We start from the raw sequence: 25,585 nt of genomic DNA, 5'->3' as shown, positions 1-25,585 counted from the left end.
CAGAGGATTCAGACTATTTTAACAAGTTATCAAGGTATTGATGGGATTACTTATAGGGTGGAACAAAGGCAAGGTATCAAAAATGGGACATGCTACGTTTTGCTGTGGGATGGGGTGATACTAACAATCAGCACTTGAATTTGGAATTTGAGACAGTCAACCAGAGTTTCTGGACAGCGGGACAAGGATCTGGTCACGGCACAGCGGCAGGCTCTCGTAAAAGGGGACTGTCATGGGTACTGGCCAGGGACCCCCTTTGATGCCTTTCTCGCCCCTAGCTAAGGGTAACATAAGGAGAGAACTGTTGGGAGCCATTTGGGTTGGGGCCTGGCGTGCAAAAAACTCTTTTCAAGACCCATACAGTAATTCTTAGGTATGACCCCAAGTTATGTAGTTAAGCTACCACTTCCTGTTACTGTTTCCTGTGTGCCAACCAGGAACCAGCAGCGCGCTCTAGTCTTTGAGCACGGCTGCCTTTATAAGCCACTCCCAGAGACCGGCCCGTGCTTCGCGTGTTCTCTGTTGCTGAATGCACATGCTTACCTCCGTTCGGATCCAGCGTTCATTCCCAGGGCTTCTCGTCTTCTGCACGCCGACGCAGCTGCTTCTAGGAAGAAGAGAGAAGAGAACAGAGAAAACAGTGAGTATGCGCTGTTTTTACCTGCCTGCCTGCGCTACCAGAATTTAACTTGCTCACCACAGACGCCGCCCTGTTGGAGCCGCAGCCGCTCCCTTCTTTCACGTTAGCCCAAAGTATTCCAACCTGCAAGAAGATACGAAAAAGACATAAAAGTTAGTGGATAACTATTCCTTTTGCCAGCATTAGTACTATATTACAAGAACTTACCCAAACTGAACTTACCTGAATTGGGTTCCAGTGAAGTAGCTGGTACCTTGCACTAGAACTACATTAAAAGAACTTACCTGAACTGAACTTACCTGAATTTGATTCCAGTGAAATAACTGGAACCTTGCCCAACTTGAGATCAACCCAGTGGATTTAACTGGGCCCGCCTCTGATCCGCAAAAGGACTTACAGTCGGATTCCAGTCAGATCCACAGAAGCAAACCTGCCAGCAAATCGCTCTCACCACCAGCAGCACCCCTGCGAAGGCAGGATGGAGAGCGCACCAACCCTATAAAGAAGGTGAGATATCCCCTAGTTCAGCAGGCAGCATTCAGGGAAAAAGGGTGTGAGGGGTGGGGGAGTGATATTTAACTGGGACCCCACGAAATCCTCCTTCTTTTAACAGATCATCTTCCTCATAGTTGGCAAGAAGAAGGAAGAGAAGCAGAGGTTCTCATTGCTTCCACAGAGACCCAGGTGAGCGTGACAGGGACAGCTGGTAATTGGGGTCTGGTCTTAATAAATAGCGAGGTGCATCAGCTGGATAAAGCAGGTATTAGGGCAAGCAGGTAGCGCTGTATAATCCCAATGAGGATTAAGCCGCCTTTCCCCTTTCTCCAAGAATTAGTGGGATTGTTGTGGGGTTTAGTTCTGAAGGGTGGTTCTGCCTGGACAGGAGGGTCTGGATCAGCTATCCCTTTCTTGGCAGTGGAATCTGGAATCTGCAAGGTGAGTAGTAATGTCTGGATCTCTGGAGATGTTGAAGCGGGAAATCAGGAGAGTCAGTCAGGAGAGTCAGCCAGGAGAGTCAGTCCTTTGTCTCTCTGAGCCCCCACCTTTTATAAGGCGGATGTCATCACAGGATTTACTATGGGGCAGACCTTCAGTTTGGCATGCCTCTAAAAAATGGGATTGGTCAGGGGTGACTGTTACCGCCTTCCTGTCAGCCGGTTGGACTTCAGGGATATGACATCAGTTTTATTGTGTGTGCTTACAATGTCTAGGGCCCTCCCACAGTTATTTCTGCCAAAATCAGTTATGACATAAATTGCACATTTTTATAGTTGTGGCACTTTTGAAAATCACATAGGCAGATTCCATATTTTACACTGAACCTGTGATTCCAATTCCCAAGTTTGTACGATGTTGTTTAGTCATTCTAATAATCTTTCACAATTTCTAATGGGAACTGCTTCACCTAAAATTCTACAATTTTATATATCTCTATTATCACAGAGCATGTTTGCATTAATTTTCAAAGTTGCACCATGTATACTTTTCCCATGATTTACATTTTCCTGCCGTTTGTGTCCCCTACATGCCAGGAAAAGCTATAATGTTTTGTTTTAATGACACAAAAATTACATTTAAACTGTTAAACCTTTGCATTACTGCATTTTCCGGTTGCAGAAATAAAAGTCTTAAAGTTTATTAAATAAGAACAGTGTTTTGCCCCAAATGGGCCGGCTCTGTCTTCCAAATAAGGACATTCTTCCCAATCACAGCCAGATTTCAGGCTCTAGCCAGCCTGAGTCTGGTGTTGCCATGGAGTTGCCTTTGAAGCTCTCCAGTTTGAGTTGAGGGGACATGCTATCAGAAGGTCACACCTGTGTGTTCTGGAAATCCCTTGTCCCAGGCTGGAGCACTGTTTCATCGTCTGACGAGGCTGTAAGATCCTCCACCCTTGCCTATTCATATGCCCTGGGGGCTGGTCCACTTGAAGGCAGGTAGATCCTGTTCCCAGGAAGCAAGGTCCTTTGAAGCCAGGGCCTGTACATTTTGTTTTGCTGGCCCCACAGCAAATGTATTTATTTATTTATTTTTCTTTCCTGAACCAGAAAGCAAGACTGTTGGAATTAAATATCCTATATATGTTTTAAAACAAATCCCCATCACATTTCTATGCAAGGACAGGGCTTGAATTCAACATTTCACTTTTAAATAGATATGTTCTTGTTTGTAAAAAAGCACCATTTTACGCATGGTTAATTTTCCTTGGCTTTCACTTTACAATGCAGCCTTTCTCTCATCCATTTTCTGAACCTTTCAAAAGCCCCAGTCATGTTTCTAATACACAGGTATCTGTCCAAATCAAAGGTCCTTTAAAACTGACCTGAGCTAGGAGAGAGAGAGAGGGTTTTTTGAGAAGAGTTTAGCTGTGATATTTTGTTGCAAAAGTAAAGCGTTTTTGCGTACAGCTTGGAGTGAAGTTGTTTGTTATTTCACAGATCTTGCCTGACACAGCCTGTCATTCAATGAGAAATTCCCACTTTTTGCTGGAGCAAAACCTGAATATGGATGGACTTAGCTTGGACTCACTGGATCAGAACTGTGTACTGTTGAACAGATGAAAAAGAGCACCAGGGCACAGTCATTTTAAAAGGCAGAATATTTTATTTTTCAGTTAAATGTTTTGAGCTGGCAGCATGGAAGCGCTGCCTTTGGATTCTTTTCTTTGGTACAATTGAAGAAAATACTCGCAGCAATTCTCGGGTGTTCTATGTTTCATTTTGCCCCATGTGTGGCCGTTAAGACATCACAGCCATTATTTTGGTGATTGCAAAATGCAGTTTTAATGCAAGGCAATCGTGCTGAACTGAGCCAGAGCAGCCATTCTGCTAGTGACTGCTGAGATGTGGTTTGGTGATGTAGGCGAATTCTGCTGGGTGGATAAATGTACCCCACAGCAAGAAGCAGACTCACAGCCAAGGTCAAATATACGCAGACACATTGCAATCTCAGAAGTCAAGGGGAACAGATGCAGAGAAACAGGATAAATCCTCATAATTGTAAGCTGAAGAGCTCGATTTTGTGGTCCATAAACATGTGTTACAGCCGAACGAGACAATGGACAGTCATCGGTGGTGGGAAAGTGGAGCCGATCCCAGAAAGCCAGACACAGACTGCAACAAGTGTTGCAGTGTGAGGAGCACATTCACATAGGCAAAGGTGGTACACACAAGTTACAATACAGACACATAATTGTTCACATCACCATGAATAGATGTGCACAGCAAGCTGAGAACTCGATCGAGTCCCAGGCCTGGGGAGATCAGCTCTAACCAATCACAGTCTAGAAACCCAGGGGTGGATGGCAAGGGGCATGAACCAATGGTAATCCCACTACTTTGCAACAATGCAATAGACAGTTTCTTGGGGATGGGACAGGCCAGCAACATGACATGCAAGGACCAGTAGAATAACAATCCTTCATGCTGATAGGTCTTGTGGGGAAGGGCCCACGTGATGACAACAGAGTAGCACAAAACCAGGCTGCACGCCATGGGAATCTGAGACGTACCAGAGACTTTTTATTTTTCTTGTATTGAACCCTGTTGGTTTTCTGTGTAATAAACCACAGTATTAGTTGCCGCTGGCTGAGTCCTCAGTTTGTTCTGGGGAGGGTGTTGGGCCCTCAAAGACGGCGGACCCCCAGCCAGACTCTGGTATACCTGGGAGTCTCCCCCCAGCATTCTGATGTGATGCAAAGTGTGGCAATTCCACACTTTCATAGTAAACAAGCACCCCACCCTCACCCAAGCCTGCGTATGGACCTGCTTGTGGTTTCATTTACATTTTGCAACTGTGTGCCTTCTTCGTTGAAAGGTATGAGTTATGCATGAAAATTAAGCTCTCTTGTAAAGCATGAACACTGCAACCAAGGACTGAGTGGAGCAGCTACTTCAGGTGTCCCACAGGTAAGTGTAAGCTATTGATTGCTTTTCAAATGTTTCAAAGTCAAAAATTGACAAATGGCCTTCACACTATTAGATCTCTCATATATCAGCTATAACTAGCATATTTATATGAATGTTTGATGATGCCCGCATTGCATGTTCATAGCTGGTGAACTGCTGCTGGATTTTGACACAGCACAATATTCTCATATTTTTCAAAAAATACTTATGAAGAAGTACCTACAATCATTCACATGTTCTCAAATATTATGTATGTCTGCATTTTATTTCTAAGTGGTACAGTCCTTCATTTGTGCTTGTAGTAACGATTGTTAGGGGTTGTATGCAACACTATCCTGTACATTGTTATGAGCCTCAGTAATTGGGAGTTGAAGGTGTGCTTGATCGCAAAAGCATTTAAGTGTGGGGTTTGTGTCCCTGATGAAGATTTAAAATGTTTAAAGTATTTAAATCACCCAGAATAGTCTAATAACAACTCACCTAGTAACATGCATGCTGACTGGCCCTTCAGCTTGCATGTTTATTGAATCTTTTTTATGAGGCCAACACAAATTGTTACATATAAATGTAAGATGCAATGAACATGTTATGGTGGGGTGAGAAGACCCAGCCCTAATCACACCGCGAAGGAGTCAAAGTAAATGACAAAGGCTTGTTTTATTAATAATTCAGATAAAACAGGGACAGCAGCGAACACAAATTGTCTCAGCACTCTCATTCTCCTCATGCTTGACAACCGTTTAAAAACACAAACCACTTCATACCTAATGTTATGTTTCATGACACTCCTCATTACAAAAACCTACAGGGTGGAGGGATTGGTTAAGGGAATCATCTATGTATGCATTCCATAAGGGTTATCTGATGGCTCCACCTGAGACCACCTCTAAATTGCTGTCAGTAAATACATGTAATCTCTACACGACTTCATTGGATGGTGCAACAATGATAACACAACATTATTGGAGGATGGGGATTGGTGGGCATCGGCCTCACCAACCTTGGCAATTGGCAGGTTATCAGACATGATCAACAATTGTGGCCAGGGGAGCAGCACCAAGGCCTGCTTTACTTAATTAGGATACCATATCCGATTCTCTAAGTCATAAACCAGGACCATTAGCTTTGAACTTGGCATTGTTTGTTATCGTTATCATGAGAACTCAAGGGAAGTGAAGGCCTCAGTCTGTCCCTGAAGCTCATGAAAAGTTATTATTCTCCAATTATAAGTCACAAGTTTGTTTCCTTGTTTAATCAAAGTAAAATGTGTCTCACACTTGAGAACTACTATCTTCTTTTCTTCTTTGGTGCCAATTCAACCCTCCATTTGATTGTAACCTTGGTAAGGGTTGTATGACTATTTTCTGGTCTGTTCTGGTTGGAATTTTCGGCTAATTCAGCGCATCGGGCCCCACTGCAGCTTTAAGGTACATTCTATGCTTCCCATTCATTCGAACATGGCTGTGCCGTCCTTCTTTTCCAAAATGGCCAGTCATTACTGTTGCATTTCTGTGTTAACCAAGCATCCTATGTATTCTTATGCGTCTTGCGTTTCAATGTAAATATTGAGTATATTTGTTCTAGTGTCTATTGAATGCAGGTAACCTTCTTCCTGTCTAAATGCAAATTGTGACCTATTTGTGTATCTTCGTGGTGAATGCATATCTGCTTTGTGTCTAATGCATCAACATGTGTTCGTTTCAGAAATGACATCACTTGCTCTTGTCATTATTGGTTACAGTATGTCTAGGTCTGCTAAAGCTCGCACGTTCATTTCTTCTTCGACTGATTAGTGAGTATTATTGCTCATATCTGCAGTATGGCGGTGGAGAGGGGGAGGATGCCATAAACAAAGCATTCCTTTAATTTCTATGATATCGAGGGGTGGGAGGTGCCGGTGCAATGAATTACACATTAATTTGCCTCGCGACAAATGTTCTGTAAAGGAGTGGCAGGAGCTCTCTAGCAGTCACCCCAATTACCAGCAAAAGGATACTTGGGCCCCAACAAAATCCCAGCCGCAAGAACAGAAGACTCAACCACAGGGAAAAATGTACTGTCTTTATTAAGCAACAACAATGACAGGGATCACACTAGAAAAGTAAATAGTTTTCAGAGCTCTCATCCTCCAAACATGTGTCACACCGTTTTAATCATGAGTGATGTCACAAAAGCAGGTTAGGTCCCCCAAACCCTATCAGGGATATGGATTGGTCAGTTTAGGCAAACTACATAAACGATATATAGGGGTTAGCATATTTACTGGGCTTCCACATCTGCTGGATCCACCTAGTACCACATCTACATACAACAAATAAAAAGTTGCAAGAAAGTATAGAAGCTATTGACCACTGCAACACTATGGGCCTCAATATGGCATGGCTGCCACCAAAACCGGGTCCGGGTTCCCAGAATGGGGAATTACTGGGCCATTCCAAGTTTGGAGGGCCCGGTAATTCCTCCCTCTGGGAACCCGGGCCCGGACCTTCTCCATTCCCATTTGAGCCCCCATAGGGCTTAATTGGAATTGGAGAGGGAGCTAACAACGGGCCGATTATGACCAGCCCATTGTTAGCTCCCTGGTCCCCTCGCAGGACCCGGTAAGGACGCCTGGTTTTACCTGGTTTTACCAGGCGTCCTTAGCGGGTCGCACGAGGGGACCTCGTAATTTTGCGTAATGGGTTTAACGGGTCCGCCTCCATTAGCGGAGCCCGTTAACCCATTACGCAAAAGTCGTAATGAGGCCCTATATGTCTTAACGTGGAAGGTAACTGAGGATTGGATAGAATGTTTCTTCCCAGCCTTGGGACCTTGGAAAGCTACCAGGCTGGGTGGACATTGTCAAGGCGATGGGAACGAAAACAGAGGTGCTGTGTGTTCCATCATAATGATAATGATGTGTTATTTATATAGCGCCTTAATCCAAAGCACTTTACAGAGCACATATTTACATACAATATCACCCAACCGAAGTTGGTACTCATTTATCGACCTCGGAAGGATGAAAGGCTGAGTTGGCCTTGCTGGGATTCGAACCTGCGACCTGCAGATCACACTCAGATCGCAGCAGCGAGCGCTCAACCCGCTGAGCTATTTTACTGGCTATCATGTTGCCATCTCTGATCACCTAAGCCTGAGAGAGTACATTCAGTTATTAGTCTTGCGCAGCAATTGTATCTTTCCCCCCTCGGGTTCGATGGGAATAGCTTTCTTCATCTACCTTGAGTGAATATGCGTTGTCCTGTTCTTCCAGGTCACGTGTGTAGAGACTACGAAATGAAGCTCTCCTGCTTGTAATTATGAGGATTTTAAACTGAATTCCTTCCAGGTGTCTGGTTGCCTTAGTGAACTTGGAAACCTTCCATTGTTGCGTGTCCTTGTCTAGGGTGTGCACTGTGTCTGCAATGGATGCTCTTTCTGCATTCTGCATTTTCGCATTGAACTTGAGGGACGTGTTTTTGCTCATTGTCACATTTTGTTCTACTTGTGATTAAAATACCTGTTTATTTTACACATTCTGTGTTCATAGAATACTTATCAAATTGCTAAATGAAATCAATACTTTGCTATATTCTATATATGACTCTGTGATTGTTCCACTAATATTGTTTACCACCTCTCTGGTGAATTGTTGACAGTGTGCAAGGGACGGGAGGATTCCGACTTTAGCTCCTTTTCTTCTCTTCGAAGTATGTATCACATTCCCCATTCACTTCAGTGCACCTAAAGCTTCCATCTTTGTTCTTATGGCTTTCCATGTTCATTGCAATGAAGCATGTGCAAGCTGGATATATGTTTTCTTGGCATATTGTGGTTTCTGCTTTGCCAAAGTTGCCAAAGGATATATATATTTGTGTGTGTTTCCGTCATCTATCTGCATGAGTCATAAGCATTTGTTTCATGTTTACCTGCAATAATCTAATGTATGTTCTCGTAGCTTCATGCATGGATGCCTATGTACTTCATGTCTACGTGCACCTATGTCGTGATGTCCGTGATGATGTCATTACCTTCTTGAATTGTAGTCAGTCGACCTATTCGATTGATGACAACTTTACCTTCTCCATATCATTTGTCGGGGATGGTTTGAATGGCTGTCTGAGAGAGTAGCATTGGTGATCGACGATGGTGATGAAGGGCCTAAGAATGATGTGCATCTATCATTTCATCTGTCATCTGTCATTTCTTTGTCTTCGGACTGCAAGTTGGGTAGGGGTCACCAGGGCCACATTTGGACCTCTGCCTCCAGTCCATTAATAGTCTTATGGTATTGTGCTTTTTGTGATTTTCCCTTTTGTTCCTGTCACTTTTTAATTTACTTCCTTCCATTATTCTCAGTTTTTAAACATCTTATTTAAAGTGCTATTTTGTTTGTCCTGTCATTCATTAATCCTTGGGTATTCAATACACCAATTTGTTTTCTAATTATTTCTCTGCATTTTCCAACTGATTTTGATTTCTCTGTAGCTTCCATCAGCAAATCACCCATTTACCCAATGCCACCAGAAATACACATATGGAATTGGTTTCAATTATTGTTTGTCTTTTTTTTATTTACCCTTTTCACCTATTTACCCTTACTTACCCCTGTGGCTAAGGGCCTCGAGGCAAATGACAGCTCATGCAGAAGCAGCTCCAGATTGTATTTGCCAGTGCTCACCGGCAAAGCCTGCAGCGCAGCCATCAACCAGCAGCCACTGACAACGTAAGCATGGTGTGGGCAGGGAGAACAGCCGTTAGTGCTCCCTATTACACTTTCCCACCAATCTCATTACTCCCGTTACCAAAAAACATGTACTCTGCTGCACATCGCCCACAGTTGTATCTTGTCCATACCTGGCATTCAGGCCAACTGTGCTAGTTAGCCATTTCTGGCATTCAAGCCAATTATGTTAGTTAGCCATATCTGGCATTCAGGCCAATTGTGTTAGTTACCCATATCTGGCATTCAGGACGATTGTTAATTAGCCATATCTGGCATTCATGCCAGTTGTGTTAGTAATCCACATCTGACATTCAGGCCAATTGTGTTAGTTATCCATATCTGTCATTCAGGCCAATTGTTAATTATCCATATCTGGCATTCATGCCAGTTGTGTTAGCAATCCACATCTGACATTCAGGCCAATTGTGTTAGTTATCCATATCCGGCATTCAGGCCAATTGTTAATTACCCATATCTGGCATTCATGCCAGTTGTGTTAGTTAGCCATATCTGGTATTTAGGACAATTGTGTTAGTTAACCATATCTGATATTTAGGACAATTGTGTTAGTTAGCCATATCTGGCATTTATGCCACTTGTGTTAGTTGGCCATATCTGGCATTTAGGCCAGTTGTGTTAGTTAACCAAACCTGGCATTCCTGTCAATTGTGTTAGTCATATGTGGCCTTTAAGCCAATTGTATTAATTTGCCATGTCTGGCATTTATGCCAATTGTGTTAGCCATATCTGGCATTCAGGCCAATTGTGTTAGTTAGCCATGTCTGGCATATAGGTCAATTGTGTTAGCCATATTAGGCAATTGGGCCTCCACCCAGGAATCCAGATTCTAGGTCTCTTTGCATTTGCTGCTGCATTTGAAACTTGAGCTTTTCCCTCTACCCAGGAACCTATAATCTAGGTGTTTTGTATTTACTGTTTGTCTAAAATGTAGGCTTTTCCCCCTCTATCCAGGGAACTCGAATCTAGGTTGAAGAGAGTGTCCCAGGAATGACCCTCCTAGCCCGCATGAACATGACAAGCCAAAGAGCCAGGAATGCTCAAAGTCACCCATCGTATTTTGGACGAACACCAAGTGCACCCTTGCCTGGCACGTATGCAGGAAGGTACCCCCTCAGACAGCCATTCCAACCATGCCCATTGCAGATCCTTCCAGATCCAAAGAACCCGATGGAGGTTGTGGATCCAAACACTATAATGGACTGCCTCGATTAAGCACCAAGAAGGCACTGTGCTGATGTCACTAGTGACACCACGACATAGCAGCGTTAGTCATGAAGCAAACTTGCAGCCCTGCACCGCATTACGCGAACACACATTTTCATACATGAAGAACATGCTTACACAGTTGTATAGATGGAGGGAGGATACATCTACATACTGTCAAAGCTTTTATTAATGTTCTCATTAGCCAAATGCAGTAACACAGAACCGCAAGGAAACGAAATCCTGAACATCCAGCACCGTACTCCCAGCTATAGGGGCTCCAGCACCTCTACTGGGTCCAACCCAAGCTGCACTCAAGCATCACAGCTGTGCTCTGACTGAAATAAATGCAGAACTAGGTCCCTGCATAGTTAGGGACTGCAACTTTAGGTGCTCCACCCACCCCCCCCACATTACTCAGAATCTAGGGATAGTTAGCCCAATAGATAAAGACACCTAAGACAGGCACTAAGGAAGCACCATCCACCTCTGCCCCAAAATCCCCTCCCTACCCAATCTGCTAGCTTTCAGACCGCAAGAACCCCCCACCACACCCCCTCGTCCATAACCAAAGGCTACCAAAAACCAGAAAGAATCCGAAGGGCAACTAAAACCCAATCAAAAGTCAGGAAAGTGTTGCAGGCGGGCAAGGGCCCCTACGACCAAAAAACCATGACGCAAACTCATTAAACCACTAGATTCCAAAGTACCACAATATACCACGACACAGAATGGGACGATTGGAGAGAAAACTAGGAAAAAGAATAAATCAAATGGAACCACACCATGGCACCCCGCCAACAAACACAGACATGACAGAAAATAGAACAAACTCCAATAGAAGGGGAAAATCTTTATACCTAACACCATACCTCGCGACGATGACCACCCACCAGAACAATTCACAAACACCAACAATGCGTGACGCTCCAACAAGATACCAAGACTGCACAGGAAAAGACCAGAAACATCTGGAAGGAACAAGAGGGAAAACGATGTCCTCACTCCATATATTATCAAAACTCTGGGGCACCAACAGCAACTGCAAAGAGATACAGAAGAGGAACCAGAAGTCAAGAACCCATTACAAAACCTAGCAGATCTACTCAATGATGAAACAGACTCTTCTGAACACACCTCACATCCCGAGATCAACGAGGAAACCTGCCAACAAGACCTCCGTAAGACAAAACCAAGAACAAAACAAAGCACTTTAAAAAACTACACTGCAATCTAATCAACGCAAGCTCAATGTCCAAACATGCTATAGAGATCTACAATCTACTCTACGATGGTGGAGTAGACATCCTATTCGTCACAGAAACCTGGTTAGATGACAATTACAAAGACACACTACAGAGATGTCTACCCGACAACTCCAAATGCACACAGGTAAACAGAAAAACAAAAAGAGGAGGAGGACTTTCAATAGCCTACAAAGAACAACTGAAACTAAAAACAGATGACCCGCTGAACATCAGAAACTGTGAATCCTTCGTCCTTCACCTAACAGCGAACTCAAAAAGCAAACCTCACATTCATACTCATCTACAGACCACTGACCTACCACGCAACCTTCGTAGACATCTTCATAGAAGCCATCATGAACCTACCCATCAAACACGACCACCTGATAATCATCAGGGACTTAAACATATGGTTTGAAGAAGAGAACGCAAACTCACAAAAATCACTAGTAAAGCAGCTTGAGAGAATGAAATTATGCCAGATGGTTAAAGGAGCGACACACATGGTGGGACACATTCTTGACGCAATCTACGCCAACAAAAAACTGATCTCAACTGTGCCACCAATACAAATACTGCAGAGCGATCACCTCATCAAACCATTTGTGATCCAACTACCAGCCAAAACACCCAAACAGCCAGAAAAGCTCTCTGCGATCTGGAAAAGAAAATGGACTACTATCAAAAATAGTAACTTAAAAGAACAACTGGAATCCTCTAAACCATGAACCGCAAACGTGTATGGAACCGACCTAGGTGAAACCACAAACCTATCTAGAAATGAACTGCCAAAACAATAGCCAGCATCTCCCCCACCCCCGGAAAACCCCTCGATTACATCACAAAAGAAAGAAGTGGCAAGATGGCTTACACCCCACCTCAATACAATGAAAAAAACTAACTGGAAACTTGAGCTAGAATGGAGAAAAATCTATGACCAAGCAAAAATAATAAACTATCCAAAACAAATACGATCATAAAAAAGGAAATTCTCAAAGCCAAAACGAAATATTATGACAACCAAATCGCAAAAGCCACCAACACCCAGAAAGAACTATTCAATATCATAAATGAGATGAGAAAGCCACCTGGATGCAATAACACACTGGTTCCCTCATAACAACTATGCAACAACCTTGTAGAACACTTTAAAAAGAAAATCGCTGACATACATTGGATCATACAAAGCAGACAAATCACCAAGACCCTGCACCATGCCCTACCTACCCTGTGTTATAGTTGTGTCAATTTCTTATTGAATACTCAGGTGCCAAGTGCCTGTTAACCATCTCTTTATGTAATCCACAACCAAGTGTCCCCAACCCCTCATTCTAGAATTCTCCCACACATTCCCACATTCCTTTACACATTCCATAACTATCAATACTGTAACTACATTATACTGGGAACAACAATACACAACAACACCCCATACTTATCATCTTAGTTCATCCCCATAACATAACAAGTAAATTGGTACTTACAACATATCAGGTTCACATCACATCTGCTCAATTAAAAGGGCTGGCCGTCAACTGACCCTACAAGGCCGACTCCTTAAAGCTATATCCTGTACTTCAGGACTTCCATGACCCTCAGAGTCCACTAACACAGGATGTTCTACACAAGAATCAAACTCAACAGACATATCATCAGCAAAAGGAAAATCCATATCGTTAGACATCTTGGTCACATCTTCATCTGTATCTGTATCTTCATCATTAGCATCAAGAAATAGTCTTCTAAAAAATGAAGCATTCCGTGTTATCTCACATTCTTCTCCTACAGCAGTCACCATAGGACCATTGATCTTCACAACCTTCAATGGCAGAGGCCTGTATCTAGAGTCCAACTTTCTACGCTGTCTTTGTTTCACTAGAACAGAATCTCACACCTTTAATTTATTTTCATGTGAACCTCTCTTGAAATCATTCCATTCTTTAATCCTTTTCCTTTTTAACCTGTCTCTTTCTCTGATTTCAGCATCCTCAACAGACATATAATCTTCCATTTGTGGAAGCCTAGTTAGAGGCTTATATCGAATCATCAAACTAGAGGGCGCATGCCCAGTCATCTCATGAGGAGTATTACGACAGCTTTGCAACATCTGAGATGTCGCCTGAGGCATTGACATATTGTCCACTATTGCTTTCTGGTGGGTTCTCTTTATAGTATCCATGAATCGTTCAGCCATACCATTGGCTTGTGGCCATAACGGCGTGATCTTTTGATGTTTAAAACCAAGATGTGCAGCAAATTTGTTGAATTCGTGACTCTGAAACGGTGGCCCATTATCAGTCCTGACAACATTCGGGACACCCCATTCACTAAACAACTCTTCCAGAACCACTGCAACATGATGGAAAGCAGTAGAAGCCAAATGCTTGACCAATGGAAAACGTGAATATTCATCCACAGCTACGAGGAGATATCCTCCTTCTTCCAGTGGACCAAAGAAATCAAGTGCCACTCTATTCCAAGGACCATCAGGCAGTGGCACTATTCTAAAAGGTTGAGAATGTTGCCCACACGTTGTCACTTGACAAGCAACACAGTGTTGTAAAATGTCCTCAACAATGACATCCATGTAAGGAAACCACACTTGATTCCTGAGAATTTTTTTTGTATTTGCAATTCCACGAAGTCCCTCATGAGCCAACATTACAAATGTTTTCTGCAAACTTTTGGGAGCTACTAACCTATTTCCTCTCCTTAGCAGTCCCTACTCAGTTGATGACAATTCACTACTCAATCTGGCTATCCTCTCTAGATCTCTTCTAGCCACCTAACCTTGCACTTGAATCTTACTCCAGCATTTCCATTCACCTTCTTTGGTAATCTTGACAGCCAGTTGAATTGTCGGGTCTTCCTTGCTTCTTTCCAAGAATATTTCCTTAGTTACTGCTACCGGTAATGCATTAAGTGACAGATACGACAGGTATTCTTCTGATTCCTTTTGCATTTTATTCTCAGGCACTTCTTTTGGATGTCTTGATCAATAATCTGCTGGGTTGGCTTATTTTCCCGGCTTATGAATGATGTCATAATCACTTTCTTGTAGACAAATTCCCCATCTTTCAATCCTTGGCGGCATCTTAACTCTGGGATTACCAAACAGGGATAAAAGAGCTTGATGATCTGTAATTAAAGTAAATGGCCTTCCAATTACAAAATGAGGAAACTTTTAACAAGCCCATACTGCTGCTAGACTTTCTCTTTCTGCTTGTGAATATGCCTGTTCAACAGAACTCAAAGCACTGCGTGCATATGCCACGACATGTCTTACATTTTCCTTTCCTGGTTCTATTTGTGCTAATATAGCACCGAAACCCACTGGACTTGCATCCCCCGTGACTTCAGTCTCCCAACCAGGATTGAAATATTCTAATTGTCGTTCCTTTGTCAATTCCTTTTTTATCAACTCAAAGCTTTGTTCACACTCTTTATTCCACTGAAATGTGATATCTCTCTTTAATAACTGTTTTAAAGCATCAGTCATTGTTGCATAATTGGGCAAATACCTTGCACAATACCCAGTCATTCCTAAAAATGATCTTACTTCCGCCACATTCTTAGGAGAATCCAGCCCTAGAACTGCATTTACTTTCCCGGGATCGTCTTGATGCCATTTTCAGAAAATATGTGTCCAAAAATATCAAACTCTTCTTATTCACCTCAGATTTTGGAACATTTAGTATCAATCCATTGTCCTGAAGAATCTTACATACTTGATCTAATGCCTCATCATGATGAATGTGATCTATTCCATATATCAATATATCGTCACTGTAATTAAATGCATTGTTCACTGGTGCAATAACTTTTCTTATTGTCTCTTGAAATATCTCTGCCGCAGAAGAGATACCAAAACTCAGTCTCCTGTATCTAAACAAACCATCATGTGTCATAAAAGTGGTTATAGGTCTTGATTCCGGATCAATTGTCAACTGATGATACCCTTGGTTCAGAGCTAATTTTGTGAATACGGTAGCTTTATTTAAACAAATCATCATGTCCTCAATACTAGGTCCTGGATGTCGCTCTCTTTGTATTGCTGTATTGTGAATTCTCATATCCACATATACGCGAAGACGACCATGTGCTTTAGGTACTACTACCAACTGAGACACCCACGGAGGAGGACCACCCTCCACTCTTTCAATGATGTCATTATCTAGTAGTTGCTGTAACTCTTTTGACACTTTGGCTTGCAAATGAAACCCAATCCTTCTGGGGTGCTGAGGAACGGGGTGAATCGCCGGATCAATATGTAAATGTATCATCCTATCCTTCAGCTTTCTGACACCCTCGAACAATTTTGGAAATGTTTCTTTTATCTTCTCCAAATCCACTGTCTTTTCTGCAAGGGCACACACTTCATGACATTGTGAAGGATATCCTTATATCTTCCCCTCCTGATCGTACTTGACAGAGATGAGTTGCAATTCTGTAGCAGTTTTACAACTGATGAGACCTCTCCCCACTGCCGGGGTACTTATAATATGCACATTAACCGTTACGCATTTTCCATTATGAACAAAATCACATTGAAATTGTCCTTTTCATAACAACGGTTATTTAGCAACCCATTGAAAAATGAGTGCTTTTGATGGTTTTAAAGGATACAATGCTGCAATTGCCCCATATGCCTTGTCACTCATTACATTCACAGTTGCACCAGTGTCCACCAAAAATTGTATTTCTTGTCCACCTAGTTTCACCGTGACCTTCATGGCTGTCTTCTCATCTCCATTATCATGTATCAGTCTTACATATTCTTTACTATATCTATTGCATTCTTGATATTGATCTTTGTTTCCATCATCTTAGTTTAGTAGAGAGTTCTCGTATGTATCTTCTATCTCTTTTTCTTCTTGAATTTGACTCTGATAGGATTTCATAGGCAAATCCTGTCCCAGATATCCCTGTTCGGGCATTTCTATTTGTAGATTGTCCATTGCTCTTACAAATCATTGCCTTTGAATTGATTGAGTTATTCCTGACACTCCACTTGACCTTGCTACCACTTTTTCTGGGAACTGTCATACTGAAACCTCTTTGACCACCATATTTACATTTTTAACCCATCTGTGCGCCAGATCCATGTGCAGGTGTCATTAATCTTTCCCAACACATTGTCTAGAAATTATTTTCCTGTCCACAGCGCATGCATAGTTGACCCGTAGCCGGACATTGTCCTTGGTGCGGGAATTCAAATCCACATCTGTAACATTGTATTTCCATTAGATTTCTTTGATTATTCCATCCATCCTGGCGGGTTGTCCCTGATCCATTTGAATATTTTCTTTGCCATGGTACACTTTGTCCTATTGCAGCAATTGAGACTAGCTTCCTTGGATTTTCAATATGTGAAGCTTGAGTATCAACCCTCTCATATACTCTTGCTAACTCCAAAACTTCTTTCAGAGGAAGTGGTTTTGTCAACAAATGTTTTCTGAACTGAGACGACAAACATCCCTCAATTATTCTCAACCGTATTGCCTCATTATCATTGTAGTTTGCAAAATCACAATTCACTGCTTTACGTTGTAATCTCAATGCAAATTGAGCAATTGATTCATTTAGACCTTATGTGCATTGGTTGAATATGTATCGCTCATAATCTTTGTTTGTTGGAATTATTAATTTGATGTTGATAGCTGTTATCAAGGGCTGATATGAGGCTTTTTCTACTGGGGGTATTGTTTATGACTGTGTTCAATTTGTTTCTAACTAGATTTATAAAAATGTCCAACTTGTTGATAGCATTTTCATTTCCCTCTGCTCTTAGGAATCTCTCAAATTCATCCAGCCATTCCTGCCATCTCTGATCCTGATCCTCCTGTGGCTCCAAACTAAAAGGATTTGGACATCTTAAATAATTTAATGGATTCATGGCTAATATTGTTCCTGCTGCCGCTGTCATGACCACTGTAAGGGGGCACAAGTTGTGCCACAAGCAGGCTCCCACCAGAATCCTGAGGGCCTTAAAACCATTGCAAAAGGGCTCTTGGAGCCAATCCTGGCGCCTTTGGCAGCAGGCTCATATGTAGGAAGGAAGGGCTGTTCAAACTAGGTCCCATTTATGTACATGGGCCTTTAAATACAACATGGACGCACCACAGAGTCTAGTTCTAAGAATCAAGCCATGCAGTCTAGTGTTTTGGGTGTGGCAGGCCTGGAACTACTTTCTCTGGTACTACTTTACCTGGGCTATATAAACCACACCCTGACTGCAGAACACCCTTCGTGTTATTCTGCAACCGGCAGCGTGACGCTGACCATGTCCAGCTCCTGGTCTTCAGCATCTTCCTGTAATCCTGCAAGAACAAGAACAAGATTATTCTGTTTTACCTGAGAAAACACACTCCAGCACTCAGCATCTCAACTGGGCTGCAATCTGTGGAAACGGAGAGAAGAAGAAACATCACTCACCTGTGAGTACTAGCTTAAGGACTTCCGGCGAACCGCTACCACAGCTGCTGTTCGAACATTGCGACCTGCAATAACGAGAAAGGGAAAAACAATAATAGAACGCGCACTTTCAAAACATCGAATTCCATCAGTCTTACCTGAATTCCATCGCGCTACGCCACGCTTCCATCCGGAGCACCACAGCAACATCTGCAAAGGAAAAGAGACATATTCAGGTTTGCTTTAAATATTAAACAACTGACAGCGCTGTACTTACCTTAACGGATTCCGGTGGCCCGTTTTTCATCACGCTCTCATCCACTCGCAGCACCACAGCGGCCTGTGAGGAGAAGAAGAAGAAAACACAGGTTAGCTTTAAAAGACAATAAAGGCGCTCCGCTTCGCGCTTTCTCTTACCTAGAAACGTGCCTCTCCATCCGGCATGCCAGCATCAAGACCTTCGCACCTGAAAAGAAGGAGATAAAGACATTAACGAAATCCCACTATAAACAGAACAAAGACTTCCAATTAACAAACCTACCTGCCTATCAGCAGATTCGGGATCACAGCAGGCCTGGGCCCAAGGAAGACGTACTGCACCAGTGAAGCAACTCGGGCAGCTCGCCAACAAACGTCAAGCGCCCCTTCACAAGAAGTAAGGTGAGAAAGAACCTAGAGGGAATGGATTCGGTCAGAGGGAGGTGGGAGATTTATCCATTAGAGACAGTTATCACAAATCCTCCCTTCTGTAATTGCAGATTCATTATTCAGCACTGGGAAACTACGCATCCAGGGTTCCAGATCTCAGAGCCTTCCAGACGCCCCGGGGATATCAGGTGAGCGTAACAGCCACTTGAGCCGAGTCTACATTTGCATTGTCAGACAACATGTTATTTAAATGTAATATCAATCTTCAATATTACTTATTATCTCTGTTTTCTTTGTGGTTTTTTTTTAACACTACTTGGTGTATCCTATACTCTCAGTTGCCTCTTTCATCCATTTTGCTTGATTCAAACCCTGCTAGTCTTTGTTCCTTCATGTGGTCCACGTGTCTTTTCTATGGGCTTATTCAATCATATGATTAACTTCCTTTTGTGGTTGTCTTTCAGATTCTTATTCTACACAATTATTTAGTATTTCTTCGCATTTGTGATTATTTCCCTTTAAATATATGTTTGTGTTATATTTTAAATGTCTTTTGTTGCTTTCTTCCCTTTGTTTCTTTCATACGACACTTCGTAACGTTTCGGTGGTTACCTTGGTAACTTTATCTCTGACCCAAAATGGCTGCACGTTATTAAGAGGTTCTTACGTCCCTTCCTCTAATGTTTCTTTTCCGTACAGACACGTATCTGTATGTCTTGACAAATGTTCGCGCTTAACAAATGCTCGCGCTTGACTTAATTACGTTTGTTTCCTTGCCTTTGTCTGACGCTCGCGCCTGTCTTGTGTATGTTTGTTTACTTTTAAATAATGCTGCAATCATCAATCGTATGCGCGCCTCCCTTACAATATTTGTATTGTTTATATTTTGATCCAGGCAGATTCACTTCATAGCATGAGAGCTTCTTACCGTTATATAATCTTCCTTTTGGCTTTCTTTATTTTTCCGTTATAGTTCACTTGTCATCCACTTTCAATTTTCCGTTCCTCTTTCTTGTTTCCGTACTTCTGTTTTTTCATTTCAATATTCCTGTCTTCTATGTGGTTTGTTTCCTCTCGTCGCCACTGTTATAGTTGTGTCAATTTCTTATTGAATACTCAGGAGCCAAGTGCCTGTTAATCATCTCTTTATGTAATCCACAACCAGGTGTCCCCAACCCCTCATTATAGAATTCTCCCACACGTTCCCACATTCCTTTACACATTCCGTAACTATCAATACTGTAACTACATTATACTTGGAACAACAATACACAACACCCTGGAACCCCAGAACAAGTTGCAAGGCTTCACCCAAATATCAGGAGAGAGATTCATAAAGTGGGTGAAACAATGGAACACGTAGAAAACCACCAACTATTGGACCAGGTGGCACAAGTCGGCTTCAGACCCATGAGAGACCTCTCCACTGCATTTGACAGAGTCAGCTACAACATCCTCATCAAGAGACTGGAAGAAATAGGGATCACGGACACAGCGCTGCTCTGAATTAAATCTTTCCTATCTGAGAGGACAGAAACAGTATGGATAAAACCATTAAAATCTGTGCAGCGGGACAGCACTTGTGAAGTACCACAAGGATCCTCCCTATCTCCACTCATCTTCGACATCTACATGACTCCACTAATCAACCTCATGAAAAGGCACTACGCTACCAGCTACAACTACGCAGATGATACCCAAATCATCTACAAAATCCAAGATGTACAAGGGGAGAACACAACCTCGTAGACAGTCTCAAAGAACTCTATGAATGGATGAACACAAACAGCATCAAAATCAACCTGAGCAAGACAAAAATCGTGATTATATCCAAAAACCAGTTAAGCAACCAATACATACCATGGCCCACAGAACTAGGAACAGTGCCCACGTCATCCAAAATAGTCAAAAACCTTGGAATCCTAATGGACAAGGATCTTACGCTAGAACCTCAAGTAAACATAATATCCAAGAAATGCTTCTTCCATCAGCACACGATCAAAAAGATTCTACCTTTCCTTTCCTGGCCACCATTTCCCTCGTCATGTCAGGATAGACTACACCAACAGTCTATGCCTCAGAATGCCGGATTATCTACTAAAGAAACTGCAACATATACAAAACGCATTGGCAAGACTTCTCCTTAAACTCTCACGAAGGGACCGTATCACTCCAGCGCTAAAGATGCTACATTGGCTGCTAGTCAAAAAATGAATCACATTCAAAACAATGTGCATAACACATGGAGCAATCCACGGCCAAAGAGCAGAATTCTTGCAAAAGAAAATCACCATTTACCAACTGACCAGAACACTCAGATACAGCAAGCACATCCGCCTGGAACCTAAACCATACACAAGGAAAAAACTCAGTGGATCAGCATTCTCCTGTGTATCTGTTAAAATTATGAACACCCTTCCGAGAGAAATACGAAACATGAAGGATCAGCTAAAATTCTGAAAACTCCAAAAAACCTGGCTCTTCAACTCAAAACTAGACAAAAATGAATGAGCAACACCCACACCCCTCGGAATGAACACACAAATGGCAAGACGAAGGACTAGACTGAACCAAAACAAAGTTCAGGGAGGTGGAGAGACGGTCGAGTGGGAGGGAGACCTGGGTGCACCCGTTCCTATTGAGGGCCCTACTGGAGGCTAGGGAGAGAAATGGGAGCATCCTAGGTTGAACCACAGAGGGCATTATAATTAATGGGGAAAGAGTGATGACTAAAAAGATAAACCACAGGGCCCAAGGAGCTCTAGGGCACAGGGAAGAGGTCCCCCAACTCAAGGGGCCCATGCATGCGATGGTGGATATGCCTGGGGACAAAAGCAGTGCAGGCACAACACAGGAGGGATGGAGGAGGCATCACCACTAAACCACCTTGCTGAAAACACACATCCCTGCACAGAATATAGGAGGGAAACCACAATGCATGACACAGAGACACATGCCAAAGTGGAGGGGGTACGATTAAGCACCACTACTAACCAACCCATCCATCTGCTTACACCTCTCAAACTCTGAATAAAAGACAACCATACCTATACAGCACAACAAACCACACACTTTACTACACCGCAACAACGAAACAAACCACGCAAAGCCTCACACAACAGCACATGACAACTACCGACTGAAAAATCACACCTACGCTTACCAAACAGTGTATCCTTTAACATAACACTACCTATTTTTTTTCAACCTTAATTTTATATTATGTTGCTTAAGTTCACCAATTAATTTGAAAAAACAATTGTGTTTTTTATTAATTGCTTGCCATTAATTTTCTCTTCAACATTTTCACTCATTAACCTAATCCCGCATTTTCTCCCTTTCATATGTATGCAAATTCCTGTATGGAACTCATGGAACGCTCCATCCTCGCTTTGTTATGTCTAATTCCTCTGTTGCGTTTAATGTTACTTCTAGGACTGGTTCACCTCCAACTCCCTGAATGAACCCCTCGACACTTCTGCAGCCCCATATAGCGTGTAGTACCTCTCTGGATGCGCGTGGGCTTTCCTTTCAGAGCCACTCCACACGCCAACGGACACAGACCTTGGCGGCCGCGTTTGGATTGAGCAACTCAACACGCTGCCGGGCTTCCGATGAGTTAACCGGCATTGCCGTGTCTTAAACACCGGGATAGCTCTGATTACTACTGAGCCCTTAGCCTGGAAATCTATGAGTGAGTGTGTGCCGGCTAGCGCGGCTAGTCCTTTCTACACTAGAGAGAAAGCCAGTCAGCACCGCGGCGCTCTCCCGTGACTAGTTTTCGCTGGACTCCACCGTCAGCTATATACTGGTCTAAAAATAACTCAACTCGCCGAGCCTTCTACGGCAGAGGACAGACTTGTTGACTGTCCAATCGGTGGCCAGAGGCAATTTTGCCACGCCCCGCCCACTTTCGTCCCCATTGGCTACTCCTGACGTCCGCGCACGTTCCCTCCTCTTTACCCTATATGGTCACGCGCTGCTTTTGATTGGCAATCGAGCTCGGGCCAAGAATTCGACGCACGCGCAGACGCAATAGAGCGGTGGGAACGACGCAGGAGGGCCGAGAGGCGTGGTCAAGGAGGAGGTGGGCGGGGCAAGGAACGATTGCACAGCAGGCACTACTGGGTTAAAAACAATACAGGACCCGAGAGGAAGAATGCACAGCCCCCTCCTCTTCTAACAATAATACAGAAGCGCAAGGACTACATGCAGCGCGCTGGCAGCGGTGCAGGCGCGGATGACAGCCTGCTATTAGTGCAAGAACTGCATTCCAGCTGCAGGACCTGCAGGGCGCACGTCTTTGGGATTGGAGCGAAAGTACATGTACAGTGCGCGAGCACCCCCTTCCTGAACCGGTGGCCGATGAGAGCACGCACCTGAAATAGATGACAGGCTTGCACGGTGCTTACTAACTAACCCTTGTCTGACCCGTGAGCTCCAGGGACCACATACTTGGAACGAGAGGCAACTGGATGGAATGTGCACGAACAGCCGGTCTGGTCCAGGAGCTGCCGGAACGCCATCTCCGGATGGGAAAGTGCGTGTAGCTGAACAGCGAGTGCCTGGACACTCGTGCCCGGCTCAGAAGCAGCAGTAAGAAACATTGCTCAGGGATAAAAGTGAATTTGATTGCACTTTGCACGAGCGCGCCTGTCTGGCCCAGGAGGAGCAGCAAGGACCGCAGTTCTTGGATGGGCACGCAGTTTTCATGAATGCAGACCCCCGATTCGGGAGCCGGCGCTCTGGGACTTGCGCGAATCTGCCTGCACAGTGAACGAGCCGCCTGTTTCAGCTACCGGAGCTGCACGGACCCCTCCGCTCTCAAAGCAGTGCGACTGGCGACACATTGCACGTGCAACCCCTGCCTTACAAAGGAGCTGCGGAGTCCGCTGCTCCTGTGCAGGAATATAGCTGGATGCTGGCTGCATGAACCCCTTCTGCCCGGAGCTGTATGGAGAGCAGCCCTTGCACGGGAGTGCATTTAACCACCGTGGAGGACCGGTCGGTTTTCTTTTCCATTTGCTGGGGGGATCTGATCCTGCCCAGAAGTGCTAGAGGGCAAGAGCCCCTTCCTTCACTCCGAGTCCACAGGATCCAGAAAGCAGGGCATTCGCTGGGTGTGTTGCTGTCCGGTCCAAAAGCTGGAGGCTACAGGACCTTGAAAGAGGTGTAGTTGACCACAAGAGCCTTTCCACCAGGATTAAGGGTGGGCAACTTTGCGTTACGGTTGGCAGCCAAAAGTCCATGACTTGGAGCGGCCAATAGATTGGATAGGGGTCACAGGGTAGCTAGCCCCCGTAGCCCATGTGGTGGTATTAGAGCTGGAGCCATCGGACCCCAGGAGATGGTTTGCACCTCAACATCCTAGAGGGTCTTCTTCCAATGCCCATATAGCTGGACCCGTGGACAGCCCTGCGGCTAAACCCTTTCCAGGCCCGACCTCTGGATGCTGTCGAGCCCCGGGCATAGTGTCTAGCTCCCTACAGTGGAGAACCCTCCCCCGCCTTTTAATTTTTTTTTTACATGCTGGGCTGCACCCAGCGCCCCCCACCCTCTCCCTTCTGCATGCATTGACTGGAGGAAGCGCAGACAAGGACACTGGATCCGTTTTTGGGTTCCACGAAATTAAACACTGAGCCGTGGCTGCCTTGGCTGCTGCCTCGCCCGCCCTGCACAGCAAGCATGGATGTCTTGGCTAGTTACAGTATATTCCAGGAGCTGCAGCTTGTCCACGACACCGGCTACTTCTCAGCCATGCCATCGCTGGAAGACAACTGGCAGCAGGTGAAATCTTTCTCTTACTTCTGCCTGGTTCTCTGGGGGGCAGATAGGCTCGCGTGTGTGCCAGCATTGCCCATGACCTTCTGTAAAATGGAGCAGTCTGGTCCCTGTTGCCCCCTATGCACAAGTTTGTCACACGTTGCACACAAGCGTATGCATGTGTGTATTCATGTTTGCATATGTGTTATATAGATACAAAAAGCGTACATGTATGTGTGCGTGTATTTATACTTACACACACACACACACACACACACCGTTGACATTTGCCATGTAATATTCTAGTGAGCATTCATATTCATTTTTTTTTATATTTTAATGTTGGCATGTTTTTGGTGATTACACAACCTCTTCCACAAGAAGCATGCATGCATCTGTTGTCGGCAGTGCGCTTTTTTTTGCTAGAATGCTGACTTTGTTGCAATGCTTCCCCCTGCGTGCAGATGGGAGAGTGGCAACACACGCAGCAGGCAGAGAGAGCCCCGGCAGTGTGTTAATGGGATGGCTGCATGCATGCCTGGCTGTCCCTCTGAGAAGGGCTGACTTGCTGCGGCTGCAGTGAATTCTGCAATGCAAGCATCAAGTGCGCGCATCTGTGCAGCCCGGCAGAGGACAGCTGACAATGTAACCGGCCATTAGGAGCCGTTGGCGGGGTAATGTAATGTGCATGCATGAATCCCCATGTCTTCCTGAAGAGGGGCAACGTTGGTTTCTCAAAAGTGGCCATGCGTGTTTGTGGGAAGTCAAGGCAAGGTCAGGGCACCTTGCCTGTTGCAAAGTATCGGAGAGCGGTCACGCATGCGTAATGTTACTGAACACGTTCGATTAATGGTATTCCTGTAATGGTGGACTAACGAGTGGGCCATTTTGTACTGAGGGAAGGGACATCCATTACTGTAAGAAAACTCCCCTCCGTGCCAACAACCACAGGAGCGTTCTCGCTTAGTATCCCCCACCACGCCATATATCCCCCCCCCAAACCCCCGCCGACTCACCATGCTCTCTGTTGGCCAAAAAT

At 44.1% G+C, this 25,585-nt stretch overlaps 1 protein-coding gene across 1 annotated transcript in view; it reads left to right on the top strand.

Annotated features, from left to right (window-relative positions):
* The first annotated feature begins 22,898 nt into the window (after positions 1–22,898).
* The window catches only part of KLF7 (KLF transcription factor 7), a 200,760-nt gene continuing 198,073 nt past the window's right edge, over positions 22,899–25,585 (top strand). The window contains exon 1 of the mRNA XM_069615587.1: positions 22,899–24,570. Within this exon, the coding sequence (XP_069471688.1) occupies positions 24,469–24,570 (102 nt within the window). The 5' untranslated portion in view covers positions 22,899–24,468. The remainder of the gene's footprint in view (positions 24,571–25,585) is intronic.

This window comes from Ambystoma mexicanum, chromosome 9 (assembly GCF_040938575.1).
Source record: "Ambystoma mexicanum isolate Mex_15411 chromosome 9, UKY_AmexF1_1, whole genome shotgun sequence".
NCBI lineage: Eukaryota > Metazoa > Chordata > Amphibia > Caudata > Ambystomatidae > Ambystoma > Ambystoma mexicanum.
The sequence above is the reverse complement of the archived record's forward strand: the minus strand, read 5'-3'. Positions and strand labels throughout refer to the sequence as shown.